This window comes from Pagrus major, chromosome 16 (genome assembly GCF_040436345.1).
Source record: "Pagrus major chromosome 16, Pma_NU_1.0".
In the NCBI taxonomy this organism is placed as follows: Eukaryota; Metazoa; Chordata; class Actinopteri; order Spariformes; family Sparidae; genus Pagrus; species Pagrus major.
Genome location: NC_133230.1, coordinates 2,160,061 through 2,185,454, shown reverse-complemented (window position 1 = coordinate 2,185,454; position 25,394 = coordinate 2,160,061). Strand labels below are relative to the sequence as shown.

The following is a 25,394-nucleotide window of genomic DNA, read 5'->3' as shown; positions in this document are numbered from 1 at the left end:
TGCTTCACGTAGGACTCTGTGGCCCGTGAAGTCCATCCATCGCAGGTGAGCACAATTCTCTCTGCAGACTGGAGCGATCCTCCACCTTTCCTCTCGTCTCATCATAAAAAGCTGGAATAGCTTCTTCTGTGAAATATGTTCTGCTCTGTATTTCATACCTTGGTTCCAGTGTTTGTAGCATTTGGCAAAAAACATCATTTTCCTTGTTATTAATGTTTTGAATGTAAAATCTACATTTTTCCCAATAGTTTCCAGTTCATCTGACCCACTGACACAAAATCAATGCCGACATGTCTTCATAATAGGTTCAATGAGACACACCTCTTTCTGTTAAATTTTAGTGCTCCTCGTATTTTTCTGAACGCTTTGTGTGTAAAATCGGCATTTTTTGAGTGGAGTTTGGCTGCGGTCTTCTATAGAACGGAGCCCAGCCGTGCAGCGGGCACTCAGAACCTCCGGAGTCCCGGAGTGGAATGAACCAACACGAGGGAAACACTCGTCTGTTCGCTCCATGTAGTGAAACGTGGCTGCGATGCATATCTCCCCCTCTATGGCCACTCCAGGGCTCTGAACATTAGTGTTGTTAAAATAATAAACTTGTCCTCACCTGTCCTGTGTAACTTTACTTGGGGTTTCCAGCAGATATCCAGCAGGACGCGCTGCCGATCGACCTCTTCCTCGTACTGGACGATAGTTGTTTTAAACACTCGGAATATTTCTTCAGCAGCAGCAGTTAGTCGCTCGTTGACAAACTCTCTCAAACTCTCAACTGAACTCATTGTTCTTTAATTACTAATTCAATAATGAGTTGCGCTGTGACTCAGTACCGTCTTCCACTTCGTTCATTACACACAGGCAGCTAATGCTGCTAGCTGCTACTGTTTACTTCCGCTGGGTGTCACGCTGTTAAGCTCCGACGGGGGAAGTGCGGAGGCTTTTATTTCCGCTTCAGACTCAACACATTTTATTCAGAACCTGTTTAAAACATATCTGACTACACTTTTAAACTTCAATAAACAATTTGGACAAAAAATGTTGTCCAGTTGCTAAGCAAACTCCAAAATACTTTTATACATTTATTTATATTAATTTAATTAACTATATTTAACACCACTTTTATACTGTTTTTACAGTGTGTTTACACTATGTTTGTTGTACTCCTTGTATTAAGGTGTAGATCTACTCTGCTTAATTCCACAAAGAAATGTGCAACTCTTTTCTAAACTGCTACTTTGAACTAACAGCTTCCTGTTTGGTTACTTACATGGAAGCTACTGGAAAAACTACAAGTATTTAACATATAAATGTTTGTAGAAAAGCATGACACGAGGAGCGATAATAAGTGGGACACATGAGACTAATTAACTCGACTTTTTAATCATCATTTTCACAAATATGGGCAAATCAGCATGAAGATATTGACACAAACATATTGTGACATCTTCTCAAAGTGAAATTGTACACATTCAGCTTTCAGCTCATCATTTCTCCTGTGTATATTGAGCCTCTGAGGATTTTTCAAGTATATAATTTCAAGTTAAAGTTCTGGAATTATGCATGAAACACTAGAACTGAATCACCTCCAACATATGTCGCAAATACAAAGCTACTCGCCTGTACGTGTCCTCAAATGTCTCTTCAAAGCAGACTGATCAGAGAAACTTTTCCTCCAGGTCTTTCAAAATTATGGCTTCTCACCTGTGTGAGTTCTCATGTGACGAGTTAAGTGAGCACTTCGGCCGAAAGCTTTCCCACATGTTTTGCAAGAATACGGCTTCTCACCAGTGTGGAATCTCATGTGCTGATTCAATTCACCACGAGACTTGAAAGTCTTCCCACATGTTTGGCAAGAATACGGTTTCTCACCTGTGTGGGTTCTCATGTGGACTGTTAAGTCAGCACTTCGAGTGGAAGTCTTCCCACATGTTTGGCAAGTATACGGCTTCTCACCAGTGTGGATTCTCATGTGCTGATTCAATTCACCACGAGACTTGAAAGTCTTCCCACATGTTTGGCAAGAATACGGCTTCTCACCAGTGTGGATTCTCATGTGGACTGTTAAGTCAGTACTTCGAGTGAAAGTCTTCCCACATGTTTGGCAAGAATACGGTTTCTCACCTGTGTGGGTTTTCATGTGGACTGTTAAGTGAGCACTTCGGCCGAAAGCTTTCCCACATGTTTTGCAAGTATATGGCTTCTCACCAGTGTGGAATCTCATGTGCTGATTCAATTCACCACGAGACTTGAAAGTCTTCCCACATGTTTGGCAAGAATACGGTTTCTCACCTGTGTGGGTTCTCATGTGAACTGTTAAGTTTGCACTTTGAGTGAAAGCTTTACCACATGTTTTGCAAGTATACGGCTTCTCACCAGTGTGGATTCTCATGTGCAGATTCAATTCACCACGAGACTTGAAAGTCTTCCCACATGTTTGGCAAGAATACGGCTTCTCACCTGTGTGGAATCTCATGTGCAGATTCAATTCAGCACAGGTCTTGAAAGCTTTTCCACATGTTTTGCAAGAAAACGGTTTCTCACCAGTGTGGATTCTTAGGTGTGTATTCAATAGGGACTTAATCTTAAAAGCCTTTCCACATGTGTCACATTTGAAAGACTTTTTACCTGGGTGAGTGTTATGGTGAATGTCTGATGAGGTAGAGTTTTTTGCATTATCACTGTGTCTTTTGCTTCCGTGATGTCTTTTCTTTTGTTTTGGCTCTCCATCTCCAGCTGATCCTGAATCTCCATGTTTTCCTCCTTTCTGATCTTGGCTCTCAGCTACATGAGAGTTGTTAAAGAGGAGCTGGTGGTCACTTTTTGGTTCTGCTTCACTGTTGTCACTTTCCTCATAAGTTGGGGTCAACATGACGGCATCCGTCTCAACCTTCAGTACAAGCTGCTCTCCCTCCCGACTGCTGCAGAGTTCCTCCTGTTCCTCTTTAATCTCTGGAGGCTCTGGGTCCTCTTGGTCCAGACTGGAGTTCCTCTCCTGGTTACAAACCTGCTGGTCAGCGAGAACCTCCTCCTCCTTACAGACATGTTGCTGTGGGAGCTCTGGAGGGACAGAGAACAAAAGGCAGAGATTATTTAATCAACCAATCAACCTTTATTTGTAGTGACTTGTATTATGTAAACCTGAGCACATTTCAATTCATCCTCAAATATGCATGTTCTTCTTCAGGAACAGCAACTGAACAGCAACTGAACAGCAACTGAACAGCAACTGAACAGCAACTGAACAGCATGCTCAGAGGTGAGTGCACTTCTCTGAGTGGTGATTAGCACCAGGATGAGTCTCGTCTAGGCCTGTCACGATAATCAATAAATCAATTAATCATACGATAAATTAAAATGAGCTCGATAATTTTGCCGGCCTCGATAATTTCCATTTGCATGCTTATTTGTTTTCCTCGTGTCTCTCACGAGAACCCTCTTGTCAGTCACTAGCCCCATTCACGCAGCCGTTTGCATGCGGGGATACTGCGCCAATTCTCCGCATCCTTCTTTGTGTGAACGTTTCAGATGCGGTGAGGGGTGAAATTTCGCTGCGCCTCCGGAGGTAGCATCAGAGGCGAACTGAGCCGGCGGCGCGGAGCGAGGGCGTGTTGATCTGATGGTGTTGGTGTCTGATAACTCTACAGATCCTTCACTCAACAAAATAAAAATAAATGTCCCACAAAGCAACGTTACAGGACCAAACAACAGGAACGTAGTAACTGGTCGTGTCTTTGGCAACTTATGTGAGGAAAAAAATACCGCAGTTATTCGTGAAGAAGTGTCTGTCAGCCTGTCGGTCTGACCGACTCTTTGTCACATTTCAACCCGAAAAACAGCGCCTGTCCCCGACAAGACTCAGTGAACTTAGTGAACCCCGAGAGTGAAATAGTCAGACAGCGTCCAGTTTACTGATGGCGATTATGTAATTATGTAAATTATAGAAAAACGTAACTTTGTCACTTTCCAGGATGTTTGGTGAGTCAGGATCTCAATTACAACACATTATAACAGCATCCATATGATTATAAACGGACAGCCGGTACATGTTTAGATTAACAGGAGGACACCGGGGAAACGCCTTGAAAAAAAACACATACGTCATCATCATGACGTGTACCGTCACGCCTCCGCATCACTACAGACGATGGTGCTAACATTGTTGCTGCAATAAGGAACCGTGGCTGGCCATGGCTCAATTGCTTTGGCCACAGCCTCCATCTTTATTTATTTTGGATATTTAAAATGTCTTTTTCACATTCCAATGTTAAATATTCTTTAGAAATAAAGGTTTATTGATCTTTGAAAGGGTGTACTTGCAATATTATGCCATTATCATTATATTAGTTGAAAAATGGTCTCAAAGCGACAATATTATCGTTTATCGCAATAATTTCTAGGACAATTTATCGTCCATCAAAATTTGTTATCGTGACAGGCCTAGTCTCGTCCATCTTTTTTGTAGTATGTAGGAGTGCGTTTCCCTCTCATTATCAATAAAATGGGCAGTCCTTGCTTCACGTAGGACTCTGTGGCCAGTGAAGTCCATCCATCGCAGGTGAGAACAATTCTCTCTGCAGACTGGAGCGATCCTCCACCTTTCCTCTCGTCTCATCATAAAAAGCTGGAATAGCTTCTTCTGTGAAATATTTTCTGCTCTGTATTTCATGTCTTGGTTCCAGTGTTTGTAGCATTTGGCAAAAAACATCATTTTCCTTGTTATTAATGTTTTGACGGTAAAATCTACATTTTTCCCAATAGTTTACAGCTCATCTGACCAACTGACTCAAAATCAATGCCGACATGTCTTCATAATAGGTTCAATGAGACACACCTCTTTCTGTTGAGTTTTAGTGCTCCTCATGTTTTTCTGAACGTTTTGTGTGTGAAATCAGCATTTTTTGAGTGGAGTTTGGCTGCGGTCTTCTATAGAACGGAGCCCAGCCGTGCAGCGGGCACTCAGAACCTCCGGAGTCCCGGAGTGGAATGAACCAACACGAGGGAAACACTCGTCTGTTCGCTCCGTGTAGTGAAACGTGGCTGCGATGCATATCTCCCCCTCTATGGCCACTCCAGGGCTCTGAACATTAGTGTTGTTAAAATAATAAACTTGTCCTCACCTGTCCTGTGTAACTTTACTTGGGGTTTCCAGCAGATATCCAGCAGGACGCGCTGCCGATCGATCTCTTCCTCGTACTGGACGATAGTTGTTTTAAACACTCGGAATATTTCTTCAGCAGCAGCAGTTAGTCGCTCGTTGACAAACTCTCTCAAACTCTCAGCTGAACTCATTGTTCTTTAATGACTAATTCAATAATGAGCTGCGCTGTGACTCAGTACCGTCTTCCACTTCGTTCATTACACACAGGCAGCTAATGCTGCTAGCTGCTACTGTTTACTTCCGCTGGGTGTCACGCTGTTAAGCTCCGACGGGGGAAGTGCGGAGGGTTTTAATTCCGCGTCAGACTGAACACATTTTTTTCAGAACTTGTTTAAAATATATCTGACTACACTTTTAAACCTGAATAAATAATTTGGACAAAACATGTTGTCCAGTTGCGAAGCAAACTCCAAAATTCTTTGATTTTATTCTTTGTCTTTTTCCATTTCTTCCATTTATTTATATTAATTTAATTAACTATTTTTAACATCATTTTTATACTGTTTTTACACAGTGTGTTTACACTATGTTTGTTGTACTCCTTGTATTAAGGTGTAGATCTACTCTGCTTAATCCCACAAAGAAATGTGCCACTCTTTTCTAAACTGCTACTTTGAACTAACAGCTTACTTTTTGGTTACTTACATGGAAGCTACTGGAAAATCTACAAGTATTTAACATATAAATGTTTATAGAAAAGCATGACACGAGGAGCGATAATAAGTGGGACACATGAGACCGATTAACTGGACTCTTTAATCATCATTTTTACAAATATGGGCAAATCAGCATGAAGATATTTACACATGTGATGTGATGGCACTTCTTTAGATCGCTACTTTTAAATGAACAGTTCAATAATATAAAATAAAAATTGTAGTGTCTGTGTGTTTCTTATACCTCCTGAGTTCTGAGTGACAGGACAGGATGCGACAGGACCAGATGCTTCCCTTTAAGTATATTTGGGAAGGGGACAACTTGGAGGTCTCATATCCAGGATAACAACATATTAGTCCTGTAGTGTGCGTCAGAGAATAGCTAAAGGAAGAGGCCCACACCAAGGACTGAGGAATTCAGAGGTTCAATGTATACATTTCCATCTAAGGATAGAGAGAGGTTCAGGGTTGATTCAATGTATACATTTCCATCTAAGGATAGAGAGACTAACATCAACATAGTCACGCACACACATCCACATACACATATTCCCTTGAGAGAGAGATGTTATGCAGACCCATTCTTTTCCAACAGGATAGAGGGGCCCTCAGTTCCCCAAAAGTGAACAATTAGAGGAAACAGGCGGGCCTGAGCGAATGGACTCTAAAAGGACACACACACCAAAGAACGGGGGTGAATTTTGGTTGAGCTCCTAAGACTGAGGGTCCGAGAGGAGTTCTGATAGAGCAGAGGGCAAAGCATTTTTGGGCATCACTTTGCCAGGATTTGAGAATACCAGGGAGTGGCCACACTCTGGTTCGGACGCTGGCTTGAGATCTGTTTCCATAAAGATTTCTCTATCATATCCACCCAGCTTTGGCACCTTTGGAGGACGACAGCCCATACACTTCAAAATAAAATAAGATAAAATAAAATAATACAAAATAAAATAAAATAAAATACAAAATAAAATAAAATAAAATAAAACAAAATGATATGAAATAAAACACTTGTTTGTTTGATGATGTTTATTGTGTTGTTGTGCAACTACAAGTGGAATTTAATAAAGTATATTTACTGAAGTACTGAACTTTTTCTTGTGTATTTCAATTTTTAGGCTACTTTACGTACTTTTACTAATTTACATCTATTTACATTGATTAATACAAAATATAAATCAACTAATAAAGTATGCATTTTATAGGTTAAATTCCACAGCAGTATATAAAATACTTTCAAGATAATTATCTCCACCTTTACCAGCTGCAACATTAGTGACACTCAGAATTTCATGCATCAATGTTTGAAATACAAACATTAAAAGTTTGTTAAAAGTAATAATTCCTCCCATTCATACTCAACATTTAAGATCTCTTCTTAATGAGGAGTAACATCTAGGAACTGTCAGCTTATTCTCATGCCAATGTAGGAGAAAAACTACATATAAATTAATGTATTAATCACTTGAGATTAATAAAGCACTCATGAATATGAGCACCACCTCCGTTCTTTTATCTCTGACTAATCTGGAGGAAATTAATCAAATTTGACTAGACAAGGTTAACTTTAATCAATATCAATGTATTTAATCTCATTACTGCAGTAGTGGCTTGTACACACAGTTACCATTGGTTCTCCACAGTAAAACAAACCTCCACAGACAACGACATACGGTTAAATATATTTATTTTCATTTAAATGAATGAGATGGCAACTAAACAACATTAACATGTAACAGACGATGATGATGGTCTTCTTCAGTCGCTCTGAGTGGTGAACTATTTTAACTTATTATTATCAGAATCCAAGTCTAAAACTCACAGAAACTAACTAAAACTAAACTAACATTTTTAATGTTTGAAATCGTGTTTCACCTTTCCCAGAATGTCACCATGGCTTAATGTGGACTGTCTTAAACACAAATCACATGAATCATTAAGACATTAAGTATACGGTTTCTCACCAGTGTGGACCCTCATGTGACGAGTTAACTGAGGACGAAGCACGAAAGCCTTCCCACAAGTATCACAGGTAAAAGGCTTCTCACCTGTGTGGAATCTCATGTGTCGATTTAATTCAGTACAAGATTTGAAAGTCTTCCCACACGTGTTGCAAGTATACGGCTTCTCACCTGTGTGGATTCGCATGTGAAGTGTTAAGTTACTGCTGTCCTTAAAAGTCTTCCCACATGTTTTGCAAGAATACGGTTTCTCCCCTGTGTGGGTGCTCATGTGGACTGTTAAGTGAGTACTTCGGGTGAAAGTTTTCCCACATGTTTTGCAAGTATACGGCTTGTCACCTGTGTGGGTTCTCATGTGAACTGTTAGGTTACTGTTTTGACTGAAAGTCTTCCCACATGTTTGGCAAGAATATGGTGTCTCACTTGTGTGGGTTCTCATGTGGACTGTTAAGTGAGCACTTTGGCTGAAAGCTTTCCCACATGTTTGGCAAGAATGCGGCTTCTCACCTGTGTGGGTTCTTAGGTGTGTATTCAATAGGGACTTAATCTTAAAAGCCTTTCCACATGTGTCACATTTGAAAGACTTTTTACCTGGGTGAGTGTTATGGTGAATGTCTGATGAGGTAGAGTTTTTTGCATCATCACTGTGACTTTTGCTTCTGTGATGTCTTTTCTTTTGTTTTGGCTCTCCATCTCCAGCTGATCCTGAATCTCCATGTTTTCCTCCTTTCTGATCTTGGCTCTCAGCTACATGAGAGTTGTTGGAGAGGAGCTGGTGGTCACTTTTTGGTTCTGCTTCACTGTGGTCACTTTCCTCATAAGTTGGAGTCAACATGACGGTATCCGTCTCAACCTTCAGTACAAGCTGCTCTCCCTCCCGACTGGTGCAGAGTTCCTCCTGTTCCTCTTTAATCTCTGGAGGCTCTGGGTCCTCTTGGTCCAGACTGGAGTTCCTCTCCTGGTTACAAACCTGCTGGTCAGCGAGAACCTCCTCCTCCTTACAGACATGTTGCTGTGGGAGCTCTGGAGGGACAGAAAACAAAAGGCAGAGATTATTTAATCAACCAATCAACCTTTATTTGTAGTGACTTGTATTATGTAAACCTGAGCACATTTCAATTCATCCTCAAATATGCATGTTCTTCTTCAGGAACAGCAACTGAACAGCAACTGAACAGCATGCTCAGAGGTGAGTGCACTTCTCTGAGTGATGAGTAACACCGGTATGAGACTCGTCCCTCTTGTTTGTAGCATGTAGGAGTGCGTTTCCCACTCGTTATCAATAAAATGGGCAGTCCTTGCTTCACGTAGGACTCTGTGGCCCGTGAAGTCCATCCATCGCAGGTGAGCACAATTCTCTCTGCAGACTGGAGCGATCCTCCACCTTTCCTCTCGTCTCATCATAAAGAGCTGGAATAGCTTCTTCTGTGAAACATGTCCTGCTCTGTATTTCATACCTTGGTTCCAGTGTTTGAAGCATTTGGCAAACAACATAATTTTCCTTGTTATTAATGTTTTGAATGTAAAATGTACATTTTTCCCAATAGTTTCCAGCTCATCTGACCCACTGACTCAAAATCAATGCCGACATGTCTTCATAATAGGTTCAATGAGACACACCTCTTTCTGTTGAGTTTAAGTGCTCCTCGTATTTTTCTGAACGTTTTGTGTGTAAAATCAGCATTTTTTGAGTGGAGTTTGGCTGCGGTCTTCTATAGAACGGAGCCCAGCCGTGCAGCGGGCACTCAGAACCTCCGGAGTCCCGGAGTGGAATGAACCAACACGAGGGAAACACTCGTCTGTTCGCTCCATGTAGTGAAACGTGGCTGCGATGCATATCTCCCCCTCTATGGCCACTCCAGGGCTCTGAACATTAGTGTTGTTAAAATAATAAACTTGTCCTCACCTGTCCTGTGTAACTTTACTTGGGGTTTCCAGCAGATATCCAGCAGGACGCGCTGCCGATCGATCTCTTCCTCGGACTGGACGATAGTTGTTTTAAACACTCGGAATATTTCTTCAGCAGCAGCAGTTAGTCGCTCGTTGACAAACTCTCTCAAACTCTCAACTGAACTCATTGTTCTTTAATTACTAATTCAATAATGAGCTGCGCTGTGACTCAGTACCGTCTTCCACTTCGTTCATTACACACAGGCAGCTAATGCTGCTAGCTGCTACTGTTTACTTCCGCTGGGTGTCACGCTGTTAAGCTCCGACGGGGGAAGTGCGGAGGCTTTTATTTCCGCTTCAGACTCAACACATTTTATTCAGAACCTGTTTAAAACATATCTGACTACACTTTTAAACCTTAATAAATAATTTGGATAAAAAATGTTGTGCAGTTGCTCAGCAAACTCCCCCAAACTTTTATACATTTATTTATATGAATTTAATTAACTATATTTAACACCATTCTTATACTGTTTTCACACAGTGTGTTTACACTATGTTTGTTGTACTCCTTGTATTAAGGTGTAGATCTACTCTGCTTAATCCCACAAAGAAATGTGCCACTCTTTTCTAAACTGCTACTTTGAACTAACAGCTTACTTTTTGGTTACTTACATGGAAGCTACTGGAAAAACTACAAGTATTTAACATATAAATGTTTGTAGAAAAGCATGACACGAGGAGCGATAATAAGTGGGACACATGAGACCAATTAACTCGACTTTTTAATCATCATTTTCACAAATATGGGCAAATCAGCATGAAGATATTGACACATAAACATATTGTGACATCTTCTCAAGGGGAAATTGTCCACATTCAGCTTTTAGCTCATCATTTCTCCTGTGTATATTGAGCCTCTGAAGATTTTTCAAGTATATAATTTCAAGTTAAAGTTTTGCAATTATGCATGAAACACTAGAACTGAATAACCTCCAACATATTTCACAAATACAAAGCTAATCGCCTGTACGTGTCCTCAAATGTCTCTTCAAAGCAGACTGATCAGAGAAACTTTTCCCCCAGGTCTTTCAAAATTATGGCTTCTCAAATGTGTGGATTCTCATGTGACATTTTATGGCACTGCTGTCCTTGAATGTCTTCCCACATGTGTTGCAAAATTATGGCTTCTCACCAATGTGGGTTCTCATGTGGGCTCTTAAGTGAACACTTCGGTTGAAAGTCTTCCCACATGTTTGGCAAGAAAACAGTTTCTCACCAGTGTGGATTCTCATGTGCAGATTCAATTCAACACAAGTCTTGAAAGCTTTCCCACATGTTTTGCAAGTATACGGTTTCTCACCAGTGTGGATTCTCATGTGACGAGTTAAGTTAACACTTCGGCTGAAAGCTTTCCCACATGTTTTGCAAGAATATGGTTTCTCACCTGTGTGGGTTCTCAAGTGGGCTGTTAAGTGATCACTTCGGTTGAAAGTCTTCCCACATGTTTGGCAAGAAAACAGTTTCTCACCAGTGTGGATTCTCATGTGCAGATTCAATTCAACACAAGTCTTGAAAGTCTTCCCACATGTTTTGCAAGAATACGGTTTCTCACCTGTGTGGGTTCTCATGTGGACTGTTAAGTTTGCACTTTGGCTGAAAGCTTTTCCACATGTTTTGCAAGAATACGGCTTCTCACCTGTGTGGGTTCTCATGTGGTCTGTTAAGTGAGCACTTCGTTTGAAAGCTTTCCCACATGTTTTGCAAGAATAAGGCTTCTCACCTGTGTGGGTTCTCATGTGGTCTGTTAAGTTTGCACTTCGTTTGAAAGCTTTCCCACATGTTTGGCAAAAATAAGGCTTCTCACCTGTGTGGGTTCTCATGTGGTCTGTTAAGTTTGCACTTCGTTTGAAAGCTTTCCCACATGTTTGGCAAAAATAAGGCTTCTCACCAGTGTGGATTCTCATGTGGACTGTTAAGTTTGCACTTCGGCTGAAAGTCTTCCCACATGTTTGGCAAGTATAAGTCTTCTCACATCTGTGGGTTCTTAGGTGAGCATTCAATAGGGACTTAAACTTAAAAGCCTTTCCACATGTGTCACATTTGAAAGACTTTTTACCTGGGTGAGTGTTATGGTGAATGTCTGATGAGGTAGAGTTTTTTGCATTTTCACTGTGACTCTTGCTTCCATGATGTCTTTTCTTTTGTTTTGGCTCTCCATCTCCAGCTGATCCTGAATCTCCATGTTTTCCTCCTTTCTGATCTTGGCTCTCAGCTACATGAGAGTTGTTAGAGAGGAGCTGGTGGTCACTTTTTGGTTCTGCTTCACTGTGGTCACTTTCCTCATAAGTTGGAGCCAACATGACGGTATCCGTCTCAACCTTCAGTACAAGCTGCTCTCCCTCCTGACTGGTGCAGAGTTCCTCCTGTTCCTCTTTAATCTCTGGAGGCTCTGGGTCCTCTTGGTCCAGACTGGAGTTCCTCTCCTGGTTACAAACCTGCTGGTCAGCGAGAACCTCCTCCTCCTCCTTACAGACATGTTGCTGTGGGAGCTCTGCAGGGACAGAAAACAAAAGGCAGAGATTATCTAATCAACCAATCAACCTTTATTTGTAGTAACTTGTATTATGTAAACCTGAGCACATTTCAGTTCATCCTCAAATATGCATGTTCGTCTTCAGGAACAGCAACTGAACAGCATGCTCAGAGGTGAGTGCACTTCTCTGAGCGGTGATTAGCACCGGTATGAGTCTTGTGCATCCCTCTTGTTTGTAGCATGTAGAAGTGCGTTTCCCGCTCGTTATCAATAAAATGGGCAGTCCTTGCTTCACGTAGGACTCTGTGGGAATACATTCTTCTGTGAAATATTTTCTGCTCTGTATTTCATACCTTGGTTCCAGTGTTTGTAGCATTTGGCAAAAACAATCATCCATCCATCCATTTTCTTCCGCTCATACGGGGCCGGGTCGTGGGGGCAGCTACCTGAGCAGGGACACCCACACTTCCCTCTCCCCGGACAATTCCTCCAGCTCCTCCGGGAGGATCCCAAGGTGTTCCCAGGCCAGCCGGGCGACATAGTCACACCAGCGTGTCCTGGGTCTTCCTCGGGGTCTCCTCCTCCCGGTGGGGCATGCCTGGAACACCTCCCGAGGGAGGCGTCCAGGGGGCATCCGATACAGATGCCCGAGCCACCTCAGCTGGCTCCTCTCGATGTGGAGGAGCAGCGGCTATACTCCGAGCTGCTCCCGTGTGACAGAGCTCCTCACCCTGTCTCTAAGGGAGCGCCCCGCCACCCTGCGAAGGAAACTCATTTCGGCCGCTTGTATCCGGTATCTTATTCTTTCGGTCACGACCCAAAGTTCATGACCATAGGTGAGTGTAGGAACTAGATTGACCGGTAAATCGAGAGCTTCGCCTTTTGGCTCAGCTCTCTCTTCACCACGACAGACCGATACAACAACCGCATTACTGCGGCCGCCGCACCGATCCGCCTGTCAATCTCGCGCTCCATCTTTCCCTCACTCGTGAACAAGACCCCGAGATACTTGAACTTCTCCACTTGAGGTAGGAACTCTCCCCCAACCCAGAGGGAACAAGCCATCTTTCTCCGGTCGAGAACCATGGCCTCAGACTTGGAGGTGCTGATTCTCATTCCAGCTGCTTCACACTCGGCTGCAAACCGCCCCAGGACATGCTGGAGGTCCTGGCTCGAAGGAGCCAACAAGACAACATCATCTGCGAAAAGCAGGGATGAAATCCAGTGACTCCTGAACCAGATCCCCTCCGGCCCATGACTGCGCCTAGAAATTCTGTCCATAAAAATAATGAACAGAACCGGTGACAAAGGGCAGCCCTGCCGGAGTCCAACATGCACCGGGAACAGGTCTGACTTACTGCCGGCAATGCGAACCAAGCTCCTGCTCCAGTCATACAGGGACCGTACAGTCCTTAGCAGAGGGCCCCCGACCCCGTACTCCCGAAGCACCTCCCACAGAATGCCATGAGGGACACGGTCGAATGCCTTCTCCAAGTCCACAAAACACATGTGGACTGGTTGGGCAAACTCCCATGAACCCTCCAGCACCCTGCGGAGGGTATAGAGCTGGTCCAGTGTTCCACGGCCAGGACGAAAACCGCATTGTTCCTCCTGAATCCGTGGTTCGACTATCGGCCGAATTCTCCTCTCCAGTACCATGGAATAGACTTTAACAGGGAGGCTGAGGAGTGTGATCCCCCAATAGTTGGAACACACCCTCCGGTCCCCCTTTTTGAACAGAGGGACCACCACCCCGGTCTGCCAGTCCAGAGGCAATGTCCCCGACTGCCACGTGATGTTGCAGAGACGTGTCAGCCACGACAGCCTCACAACATCCAGAGACTTGAGGTACTCAGGGCGGATCTCATCCACCCCCTGTGGTTTGCCACCGGGCAGCTTCCGAACTACCTCAGTGACTTTGGCTTGGGTGATGAATTGATCAACCTCCGAGTCCCCAGCCTCTGCTTCCTCTATGGAAGGTGTGTCAGTGGGATTGAGGAGATTCTCGAAGTATTCCTTCCACCTCCTGACGACATCCCCAGTCGAGGTCAACAGCTCCCCACCTCCACTGTAAACACTGTTGGTGGAGGGCTGCTTCCCCTTCCTAAGGCGCCGGATGGTTTGCCAGAATTTCCTCGAGGCTGACCAGTAGTCCTCCTCCATGGCCTCCCCGAACTATTCCCAGACCCGAGCCTTTGCCTCCACGACCGCCCGCGCTGCAGCACGCTTGGCCTGCCAGTACCCATAAGCTTCCTCAGGAGTCCCCCGAACCAACCAGGCTCGATAGGACTCCTTCTTCAGCTTGACAGCATCCCTTACTTTCGGTGTCCACCACCGGGTTCGGGGATTGCCGCCACGACAGGCACCGGAGACCTTACGGCCACAGCTTCGAACAGCCGCGTCAACAATGGAAGCGGAGAACAAGGTCCATTCGGACTCAATGTCCCCAGCCTCCCTCGGGATCTGGTCAAAGCTCTCCCGGAGGTGGGAGTTGAAGACCTCCCCGACAGAGGGTTCCACCAGACCCTCACAATACGTTTGGGTCTGCCAAGTCTGTCCAGCTTCCTCCCCTGCCAGCGGATCCAACTCACCAACAGGTGGTGATCAGTTGACAGCTCAGCCCCTCTCTTCACCCAAGTGTCCAAGACATACGGCCGGGGGTCAGATGACACGACCACAAAGTCGATCATTGACCTCTGGCCTAGGGTGTCCTGGTGCCATGTGCACTGATGAACACCCTTATGCTTGAACATGGTGTTCGTTATGGACAAACTGTGACTAGCACAGAAGTCCAACAACAGAACACCACTTGGGTTCAGATCGGGGAGGCCGTTCATCCCAATCACACCCCTCCAGGTAACACTGTCGCTGCCCACGTGAGCGTTGAAGTCCCCCAGTAGAACAATGGAGTCCCCAGTTGGAGCACTCTCCAGTAACCCTCCCAGGGACACCAAGAAGGCCGGGTACTCTGCACTTCCGTTTGGCCCGTAGGCCGAAACAACAGTGAGAGACCTATCCCCGACCCGAAGGTGCAGGGAAACGACCCTCTCGTTCACCGGGGAAAACTCCAACACGAGGCGGCTGAGCTGGGGAGCTATGAGCAAGCCCACACCAGCTTGCCGCCTCTCACCGCGGGCAACTCCAGAGTAGAAGAGAGTCCAGTCTCTCTCAAGGAGTTGGAGACTAAGGAGACTGTGCATGGAGGTGAGCCCGACTATCTCTAGCCGGTAGCGCTCAACCTCCCGCACCAGTTCAGGCTCTTTCCCCCTCAGCGAGGTGACATTCCATGTCCCCATGGCTAGAGTCACCGTCCAGCCACCCAAATCCCACCGCACCAGCCCCTTCTGAAAAATCAATAATTTTCCTTGTTATGAAAGGCTTCTCACCAGTGTGGATTCTCACGTGCCGATTCAAGTCAACACGAGTCTTGAAAGCTTTCCCACATGTTTGGCAAGGATAAGGCTTCTCACCTATGTGGGTTCTTAGGTGAGCATTCAAAAGGGACTCAAACTTAAAAGCCTTTCCACATGTATCACATTTGAAAGACTTTTTACCTGGGTGAGTGTTATGGCGAATGTCTAATGAGGTAGAGTTTTTTGCATTATCACTGTGACTTTTGCTTCCGTGATATCTTTTATTTTGTTTTGGCTCTCCATCTCCAGCTGATCCCGAATCTCCATGTTTTCCTCCTTTCTGATCTTGGCTCTCAGCTACATGAGAGTTGTTGGAGAGGAGCTGGTGGTCACTTTTTGGTTCTGCTTCACTGTGGTCACTTTCCTCATAAGTTGGAGTCAACATGACGGTATCCGTCTCAACCTTCAGTACAAGCTGCTCTCCCTCCCGACTGGTGCAGAGTTCCTCCTGTTCCTCTTTAATCTCTGGAGGCTCTGGGTCCTCTTGGTCCAGACTGGAGTTCTTCTCCTGGTTACAGACCTGCTGGTCAGGGAGAAACTCCTCCTCCTTACAGACATGTTGCTGTGGGAGCTCTGGAGGGACAGAAAACAAAAGGCAGAGATTATTGAATGAACGTTTTGTGTGTAAAATCAGCATTTTTTGAGTGGAGTTTGGCTGCGGTCTTCTATAGAACGGAGCCCAGCCGTGCAGCGGGCACTCAGAACCTCCGGAGTCCCGGAGTGGAATGAACCAACACGAGGGAAACACTCGTCTGTTCGCTCCATGTAGTGAAACGTGGCTGCGATGCATATCTCCCCCTCTATGGCCACTCCAGGGCTCTGAACATTAGTGTTGTTAAAATAATAAACTTGTCCTCACCTATCCTGTGTAACTTTACTTGGGGTTTCCAGCAGATATCCAGCAGGACGCGCTGCCGATCGATCTCTTCCTCGTACTGGACGATAGTTGTTTTAAACACTCGGAATATTTCTTCAGCAGCAGCAGTTAGTTGCTCGTTGACAAACTCTCTCAAACTCTCAACTGAACTCATTGTTCTTTGATTACTAATTCAATAATGAGCTGCGCTGTGACTCAGTACCGTCTTCCACTTTGTTCATTACACACAGGCAGCTAATGCTGCTAGCTGCTACTGTTTACTTCCGCTGGGTGTCACACTGTTAAGCTCCGACAGGGGAAGTGCGGAGGCTTTTAGTTCCGCTTCAGACTCAACACATTTTATTCAGAACTCGTTTAAAACATATCTGATTCCACTTTTAAACCTGAATAAATAATTTGGACAAAAAATGTTGTCCAGTTGTTAAGCAAACTCCCCAAAACTTTTATACATTTATTTATATTAATTTAATTAACTATATTTGTTGTACTCCTTGAATGAAGGCGTAGATCTACTCTGCTTAATCCCACAAAGAAATGTGCCACTCTTTTCTAAACTGCTACTTTGAACTAACAGCTTACTTTTTGGTTACTTACATGGAACCTACTGGAAAAACGACGAGTATTTAACATATAAATGTTTATAGAAAAGCATGACACGAGGAGCGATAATAAGTGGGACACATGAGACCGATTAGCTCAACTTTTTAATCATCATTTTCACAAATATGGGCAAATTAGCATGAAGATATTGACACAAACATATTGTGACATCTTCTCAAAGTGAAATTGTACACATTCAGCTTTCAGCTCATCATTTCTCCTGTGTATATTGAGCCTCTGAGGATTTTTCAAGTATATAATTTCAAGTTAAAGTTATGCAATTATGCATGAAACACTAGAATTTGAATCACCTCCAACATATTTCGCAAATACAAGCTACTCGCCTGAACGTGTCCTCAAATGCCTCTTCAACGGAGACTGATCAGAGAAACTTTTCCCCCAGGTCTGGCAAAATTATGGCTTCTCACCTGTGTGAGTTCTCATGTGACGAGTTAAGTTAACACTTCGGCTGAAAGCTTTCCCACATGTTTTGCAAGTATACGGCTTCTCACCAGTATGGATTCTCATGTGAAGAGTTAAGTGTGCACGAAGCCCAAAAGCCTTCCCACAAATTTCACAGGTAAAAGGCTTCTCACCTGTGTGAGTTCTCATGTGGACTGTTAAGTGAGCACTTCGGCTGAAAGCTTTCCCACATGTTTTGCAAGTATACGGCTTCTCACCAGTGTGGATTGTCATGTGCTGATTCAATTCACCACCACTCTTGAAAGTCTTCCCACAAGATTTGCAAGAATACGGCTTCTCACCTGTGTGGGTTCTCATGTGGATTGTTAAGGATGAATTTAGGCCGAAAGCTTTCCCACATGTTTTGCAAGAATACGGCTTCTCACCTGTGTGGTTTCTCATGTGGATTGTTAAGGATGAATTTAGGCCGAAAGCTTTCCCACATGTTTTGCAAGAATACGGTTTCTCACCAGTGTGGATTCTCATGTGGACTGCTAAGTTTTCACTTCGGCTGAAAGTCTTCCCACATGTTTTGCAAGAATGCGGCTTCTCACCTGTGTGGGTTCTTAGGTGTGCATTCAATCGGGACTTAATCTTAAAAGCCTTTTCACATGTGTCACATTTGAAAGACGTTTTACCTGGGTGAGTGTTATGGTGAATGTCTGATGAGGTAGAGTTTTTTGCATCATCACTGTGACTTTTGCTTCCTTGATGTCTTTTCTTTTGTTTTGGCTCTCCATCTCCAGCTGATCCTGAATCTCCATGTTTTCCTCCTTTCTGATCTTGGCTCTCAGCTACATGAGAGTTGTTAGAGAGGAGCTGGTGGTCACTTTCTGGTTCTGCTTCAATGTGGTCACTTTTCGCATTAGTTGGAGTCAACATGACGGCATCCGTCTCAACCTTCAGTACAAGCTGCTCTCCCTCCTGACTGCTGCAGAGTTCCTCCTGTTCCTCTTTAATCTCTGGAGGCTCTGGGTCCTCTTGGTCCAGACTGGAGTTCCTCTCCTGGTTACAAACCTGCTGGTCAGTGAGAACCTCCTCCTCCTTACAGACATGTTGCTGTGGGAGCTCTGGAGGGACAGAGAACAAAAGGCAGAGATTATTTAATCAACCAATCAACCTTTATTTGTAGTAACTTGTATTATGTAAACCTGAGCACATTTCAATTCATCCTCAAATATGCATGTTCTTCTTCAGGAACAGCAACTGAACAGCATGCTCAGAGGTGAGTGCACTTCTCTGAGTGATGAGTAACACCGGTATGAGACTCGTCCCTCTTGTTTGTAGCATGTAGGAGTGCGTTTCCCACTCGTTATCAATAAAATGGGCAGTCCTTGCTTCACGTAGGACTCTGTGGCCCGTGAAGTCCATCCATCGCAGGTGAGCACAATTCTCTCTGCAGACTGGAGCGATCCTCCACCTTTCCTCTCGTCTCATCATAAAAAGCTGGAATAGCTTCTTCTGTGAAATATGTTCTGCTCTGTATTTCATACCTTGGTTCCAGTGTTTGTAGCATTTGGCAAAAAACATCATTTTCCTTGTTATTAATGTTTTGAATGTAAAATCTACATTTTTCCCAATAGTTTCCAGTTCATCTGACCCACTGACACAAAATCAATGCCGACATGTCTTCATAATAGGTTCAATGAGACACACCTCTTTCTGTTAAATTTTAGTGCTCCTCGTATTTTTCTGAACGCTTTGTGTGTAAAATCGGCATTTTTTGAGTGGAGTTTGGCTGCGGTCTTCTATAGAACGGAGCCCAGCCGTGCAGCGGGCACTCAGAACCTCCGGAGTCCCGGAGTGGAATGAACCAACACGAGGGAAACACTCGTCTGTTCGCTCCATGTAGTGAAACGTGGCTGCGATGCATATCTCCCCCTCTATGGCCACTCCAGGGCTCTGAACATTAGTGTTGTTAAAATAATAAACTTGTCCTCACCTGTCCTGTGTAACTTTACTTGGGGTTTCCAGCAGATATCCAGCAGGACGCGCTGCCGATCGATCTCTTCCTCGTACTGGACGATAGTTGTTTTAAACACTCGGAATATTTCTTCAGCAGCAGCAGTTAGTCGCTCGTTGACAAACTCTCTCAAACTCTCAACTGAACTCATTGTTCTTTAATTACTAATTCAATAATGAGCTGCGCTGTGACTCAGTACCGTCTTCCACTTCGTTCATTACACACAGGCAGCTAATGCTGCTAGCTGCTACTGTTTACTTCCGCTGGGTGTCACGCTGTTAAGCTCCGACGGGGGAAGTGCGGAGGCTTTTATTTCCGCTTCAGACTCAACACATTTTATTCAGAACCTGTTTAAAACATATCTGACTACACTTTTAAACTTCAATAAACAATTTGGACAAAAAATGTTGTCCAGTTGCTAAGCAAACTCCAAAATACTTTTATACATTTATTTATATTAATTTAATTAACTATATTTAACACCACTTTTATACTGTTTTTACAGTGTGTTTACACTATGTTTGTTGTACTCCTTGTATTAAGGTGTAGATCTACTCTGCTTAATTCCACAAAGAAATGTGCAACTCTTTTCTAAACTGCTACTTTGAACTAACAGCTTCCTGTTTGGTTACTTACATGGAAGCTACTGGAAAAACTACAAGTATTTAACATATAAATGTTTGTAGAAAAGCATGACACGAGGAGCGATAATAAGTGGGACACATGAGACTAATTAACTCGACTTTTTAATCATCATTTTCACAAATATGGGCAAATTAGCATGAAGATATTGACACATAAACATATTGTGACATCTTCTCAATGGGAAATTATACACATTCAGCTTTTAGCTCATCATTTCTCCTGTGTATATTGAGCCTCTGAAGATTTTTCAAGTATATAATTTCAAGTTAAAGTTTTGCAATTATGCATGAAACACTAGAACTGAATAACCTCCAACATATTTCACAAATACAAAGCTACTCGCCTGTACGTGTCCTCAAATGTCTCTTCAAAGCGACTAATCAGAGAAACTTTTCCCCCAGGTCTTTCAAAATTATGGCTTCTCACCTGTGTGGATTCTCATGTGGGCTCTTAAGTAATCACTTCGGTTGAAAGCTTTCCCACATGTTTTGCAAGAATATGGTTTCTCACCAGTGTGGATTCTCATGTGCAGATTCAATTCAACACGAGTCTTGAAAGTCTTCCCACATGTTTTGCAAGTATACGGTTTCTCACCTGTGTGGGTTCTCATGTGGACTGTTAAGTGAGTACTTCGGGTGAAAGTTTTCCCACATGTTTTGCAAGTATACGGTTTCTCACCTGTGTGGGTTCTCATGTGGACTGTTAAGTGAGCACTTCGGCCGAAAGCTTTCCCACATGTTTGGCAAGAATATGGTTTCTCACCTGTGTGGGTTCTCATGTGGACTGTTAAGTGAGCACTTTGGCTGAAAGCTTTCCTACATGTTTTGCAAGTATACGGCTTCTCAGCAGTGTGGGTTCTCATGTGGACTGTTAAGTGAGCAGAACACCTGAAAGCTTTCCTACATGTTTTGCAAGTATACGGCTTCTCACCTGTGTGGATTCTCATGTGCAGATTCAATTCAACACAAGTCTTGAAAGCTTTCCCACATGTTTTGCAAGTATATGGCTTCTCACCTGTGTGGGTTCTCATGTGAACTGTTAGGTTACTGTTTTGACTGAAAGTCTTCCCACATGTTTGGCAAGAATATGGTGTCTCACTTGTGTGGGTTCTCATGTGGACTGTTAAGTCAGCACTTCGAGTGAAAGTCTTCCCACATGTGTTGCAAGTATACGGCTTGTCACCTGTGTGGGTTCTCATGTGAACTGTTAGGTTACTGTTTTGACTGAAAGTCTTCCCACATGTTTGGCAAGAATATGGTGTCTCACTTGTGTGGGTTCTCATGTGGACTGTTAAGTGAGCACTTTGGCTGAAAGCTTTCCCACATGTTTGGCAAGAATGCGGCTTCTCACCTGTGTGGATTCTCATGTGCACATTCAATTCACCACAAGTCTTGAAAGTCTTCCCGCATGTTTGGCAAGAATACGGCTTCTCACCTGTGTGGGTTCTTAGGTGTGCATTCAATCGGGACTTAAACTTAAAAGCCTTTCCACATGTGTCACATTTGAAAGACTTTTTACCTGGGTGAGTGTTATGGTGAATGTCTGATGAGGTAGAGTTTTTTGCATTATCACTGTGACTTTTACTTCTGTGATGTCTTTTCTTTTGTTTTGGCTCTCCATCTCCAGCTGATCCTGAATCTCCATGTTTTCCTCCTTTCTGATCTTGGCTCTCAGCTACATGAGAGTTGTTGGAGAGGAGCTGGTGGTCACTTTCTGGTTCTGCTTCACTGTGGTCACTTTTCGCATTAGTTGGAGTCAACATGACAGTATTCGTCTCAACCTTCAGTACAAGCTGCTCTCCCTCCCGACTGGTGCAGAGTTCCTCCTGTTCCTCTTTAATCTCAGGAGGCTCTGGGTCCTCTTGGTCCAGACTGGAGTTCCTCTCCTGGTTACAAACCTGCTGGTCAGCGAGAACCTCCTCCTCCTTACAGACATGTTGCTGTGGGAGCTCTGCAGGGACAGAAAACAAAGGCAGAGATTATTTAATCAACCAATCAACCTTTATTTGTAGTAACTTGTATTATGTAAACCTGAGCACATTTCAATTCATCCTCAAATATGCATGTTCTTCTTCAGGAACAGCAACTGAACAGCAACTGAACAGCATGCTCAGAGGTGAGTGCACTTCTCTGAGTGGTGATTAGCACCAGTATGAGTCTCCTGCATCCCTCTTGTTTGTAGTATGGAGGAGTGCGTTTCCCACTCGTTATCAATAAAATGGGCAGTCCTTGCTTCACGTAGGACTCTGTGGCCCGTGAAGTCCATCCATCGCAGGTGAGCACAATTCTCTCTGCAGACTGGAGCGATCCTCCACCTTTCCTCTCGTCTCATCATAAAAAGCTGGAATAGCTTCTTCTGTGAAATATGTTCTGCTCTGTATTTCATACCTTGGTTCCAGTGTTTGTACCATTTGGCAAAAAACATCATTTTCCTTGTTATTAATGTTTTGAATGTAAAATCTACATTTTTCCCAATAGTTTCCAGCTCATTTGATCCATTGACACAAAATCAATGCCGACATGTCTTCATAATAGGTTCAATGAGACACACCTCTTTCTGTTGAGTTTTAGTGCTCCTCATATTGTTCTGAACGTTTTGTGTGTAAAACCAGCATTTTTTGAGTGGAGTTTGGCTGCGGTCTTCTATAGAACGGAGCCCAGCCGTGCAGCGGGCACTCAGAACCTCCGGAGTCCCGGAGTGGAATGAACCAACACGAGGGAAACACTCGTCTGTTCGCTCCATGTAGTGAAACGTGGCTGCGATGCATATCTCCCCCTCTATGGCCACTCCAGGGCTCTGAACATTAGTGTTGTTAAAATAATAAACTTGTCCTCACCTGTCCTGTGTAACTTTACTTGGGGTTTCCAGCAGATATCCAGCAGGACGCGCTGCCGATCGATCTCTTCCTCGTACTGGACGATAGTTGTTTTAAACACTCGGAATATTTCTTCAGCAGCAGCAGTTAGTCGCTCGTTGACAAACTCTCTCAAACTCTCAACTGAACTCATTGTTCTTTAATTACTGATTCAATAATGAGCTGCGCTGTGACTCAGTACCGTCTTCCACTTCGTTCATTACACACAGGCAGCTAATGCTGCTAGCTGCTACTGTTTACTTCCGCTGGGTGTCACGCTGTTAAGCTCCGACGGGGGAAGTGCGGAGGCTTTTATTTCCGCTTCAGACTCAACACATTTTATTCAGAACCTGTTTAAAACATATCTGACTACACTTTTAAACTTCAATAAACAATTTGGACAAAAAATGTTGTCCAGTTGCTAAGCAAACTCCAAAATACTTTTATACATTTATTTATATTAATTTAATTAACTATATTTAACACCACTTTTATACTGTTTTTACAGTGTGTTTACACTATGTTTGTTGTACTCCTTGTATTAAGGTGTAGATCTACTCTGCTTAATCCCACAAAGAAATGTGTCACTCTTTTCTAAACTGCTACTTTGAACTAACAACTTACTTTTTGGTTACTTACATGGAAGCTACTGGAAAAACTACAAGTATTTAACATATAAATGTTTATAGAAAAGCAAGACACGAGGAGCGATAATAAGTGGGACACATGAGACCGATTAACTCGACTTTTTAATCATCATTTTCACAAATATGAGCAAATCAGCATGAAGATATTGACACATGTGATGTGATGGCACTTCTTTAGGTCGCTACTTTTAAATGAACAGTTCAATGAAAATAAAATAATAGATTAAATAAAATTTGATCAAATGAAATAAAATAATATAGAATAAAAATAAAGCAAGATAAAAGTGATATAAAATAAAATAAGATAATACAAAATAAAATTAAATTAAACAAAATGATATTAAATAAAACACTTGTTTGTTTGATGATGTTTATTGTATTGTCCAACTACAAGTGGAATGTAATAAAGTATATTTACTGAAATACTGAACTTTACTTGTGTATTTCAATTTTTAGGCTACTTTACGTACTTTTACTAATTTACAACTTTTTACACTGATTAATACAAAATATAAATCAACTAATAAAGTATGCATTTCATAGGTTAAACTCCACAGCAGTATATAAAGTACTTTCAAGATAATTATCTCCACCTTTACCAGCTGCAACATTAGTGACACCCAGAATTTCATGCATTAATGTTTGATATACAAACATTAAAACAGTGTTTTGATTGTTTGTTGTTGTTTTTGTTTTGTGTTATTTTTGCAATAATAATTCCTCCTATTCACACTCAACATTAAAGATCTCTTCTTAATGTGGAGTAACATCTGGGAACTGTCAACTTATCCTCAGAATTCACAGTAGTATATCTGCTCTAAGCTCTGCTGACAGTTTACATATTTACATACACATATTTTAATTATTCTTCTCCTGATAAAGGAAATCAATAATCACTGCCCAGGAGAGAGGACGCTCCCTCATGTATTGCAGAGACAAGGAGGGTTGTATATGCTGTAAAACTCACTGCACATTAATAGTTAAATGTACGATCTTACACATAAAAAATAAATGAAACACAGATTAGTAGAAAAATGTTTATTATTAATTATTACTAAGTAACACGTTCTTAAAACACAGGAGGCACAATGGTTAACACTACAGTTACAATGTCATCAGATTACAGAAAAAAGTACTTTGACCATTTTTTCTAGTATGGTAAAATGATATCAATCCTTCCAGCTGTGGGAGCTAATATACATTTTACCATACTATCACATGACAGTTCATTTAAACAGGACCTGACTATATCATTGTTCTGTGCATTGACAAATCTACCAAATATTTTCAATAATGTTTAATTTAGGGGATAATAATCCAATTTACTCAAGCCAACATTCAAGTAACATTCTCTTCTTGTAACAAACGTATTCACTGCAAGTACGCTTTGGACAAAAGCATCTGCAAAATAACCTCAACTTCAACTTCAGGAACAGAAAAAACGCTGCAAACAATTCCACGTAACAAACAAATTTAATCTCATTTCAGCAAAACTAATACACGATAACATGGTACTGTGCAGCATCACAACATCACAGCATCTTTTGTTCTCGTTATTTTGTTAACAAGACTCTGAGCAGCAGAAAATAAAAAGTACATTTTTAAGCAAACACATACATATATACCATAGTTTCTACATTGTAGATTCATATGGAAGACATCCAAACTAAGAAAGAAAACGTGGAATTGTGCAGTAAAACAAAAATGTTTTCAATGTAGCCACCTTTAGCTTTGC

At 42.8% G+C, this 25,394-nt stretch overlaps 2 protein-coding genes across 5 annotated transcripts; both read right to left on the bottom strand.

Annotated features, from left to right (window-relative positions):
- Positions 1-1,371: 1,371 nt before the first annotated feature.
- LOC141010329 (uncharacterized) lies at positions 1,372-22,105 on the bottom strand. 4 transcript variants are annotated; one of them, XM_073483219.1, is made up of 3 exons: positions 20,585-22,105; positions 17,551-17,852; positions 1,372-2,410 (listed from the first exon to the last, which is right to left on the bottom strand). In XM_073483219.1, exons 1-3 carry the CDS (start codon positions 21,918-21,920, stop codon positions 1,685-1,687), a joined length of 2,364 nt encoding a protein of 787 aa, XP_073339320.1. In that variant the 5' UTR covers positions 21,921-22,105; the 3' UTR covers positions 1,372-1,684. The 4 variants fall into 4 exon arrangements, with proteins under 4 accessions (XP_073339320.1, XP_073339321.1, XP_073339318.1 ...); XM_073483220.1 differs by lacking the exon at positions 1,372-2,410 and adding an exon at positions 7,569-8,027 and having other exon boundaries at positions 17,517-18,104; XM_073483217.1 differs by lacking the exon at positions 1,372-2,410 and adding an exon at positions 10,435-11,550 and having other exon boundaries at positions 17,538-17,936.
- Positions 15,425-16,376, bottom strand: LOC141010170 (uncharacterized). The gene is made up of 2 exons (XM_073483039.1): positions 16,286-16,376; positions 15,425-16,184 (listed from the first exon to the last, which is right to left on the bottom strand). Exons 1-2 carry the CDS (start codon positions 16,374-16,376, stop codon positions 15,451-15,453), a joined length of 825 nt encoding a protein of 274 aa, XP_073339140.1. The 3' UTR covers positions 15,425-15,450.
- Positions 22,106-25,394: the final 3,289 nt, after the last annotated feature.

Coding starts and splice junctions, on each gene's coding strand:
- LOC141010329 (XM_073483218.1), bottom strand. CDS start 21,920: ATGTTGACTCCAACTAATGCGAAAAGTGACCACAGTGAAGCAGAACCA. Junction 18,139..20,702: donor GGAAGACTTTCAAGACTCGT/GTTGAATTGAAT, acceptor TTTAAGATTAAG/TCCCGATTGAATGCACACCT. Junction 11,551..17,537: donor CCGAAGTGTTAACTTAACTC/GTCACATGAGAA, acceptor CAAACTTAACAG/ACCACATGAGAACCCACACA.
- LOC141010170 (XM_073483039.1), bottom strand. CDS start 16,376: ATGGAGCGAACAGACGAGTGTTTCCCTCGTGTTGGTTCATTCCACTCC. Junction 16,185..16,285: donor CCGCTGCACGGCTGGGCTCC/GTTCTATAGAAG, acceptor CTGTCCCTCCAG/AGCTCCCACAGCAACATGTC.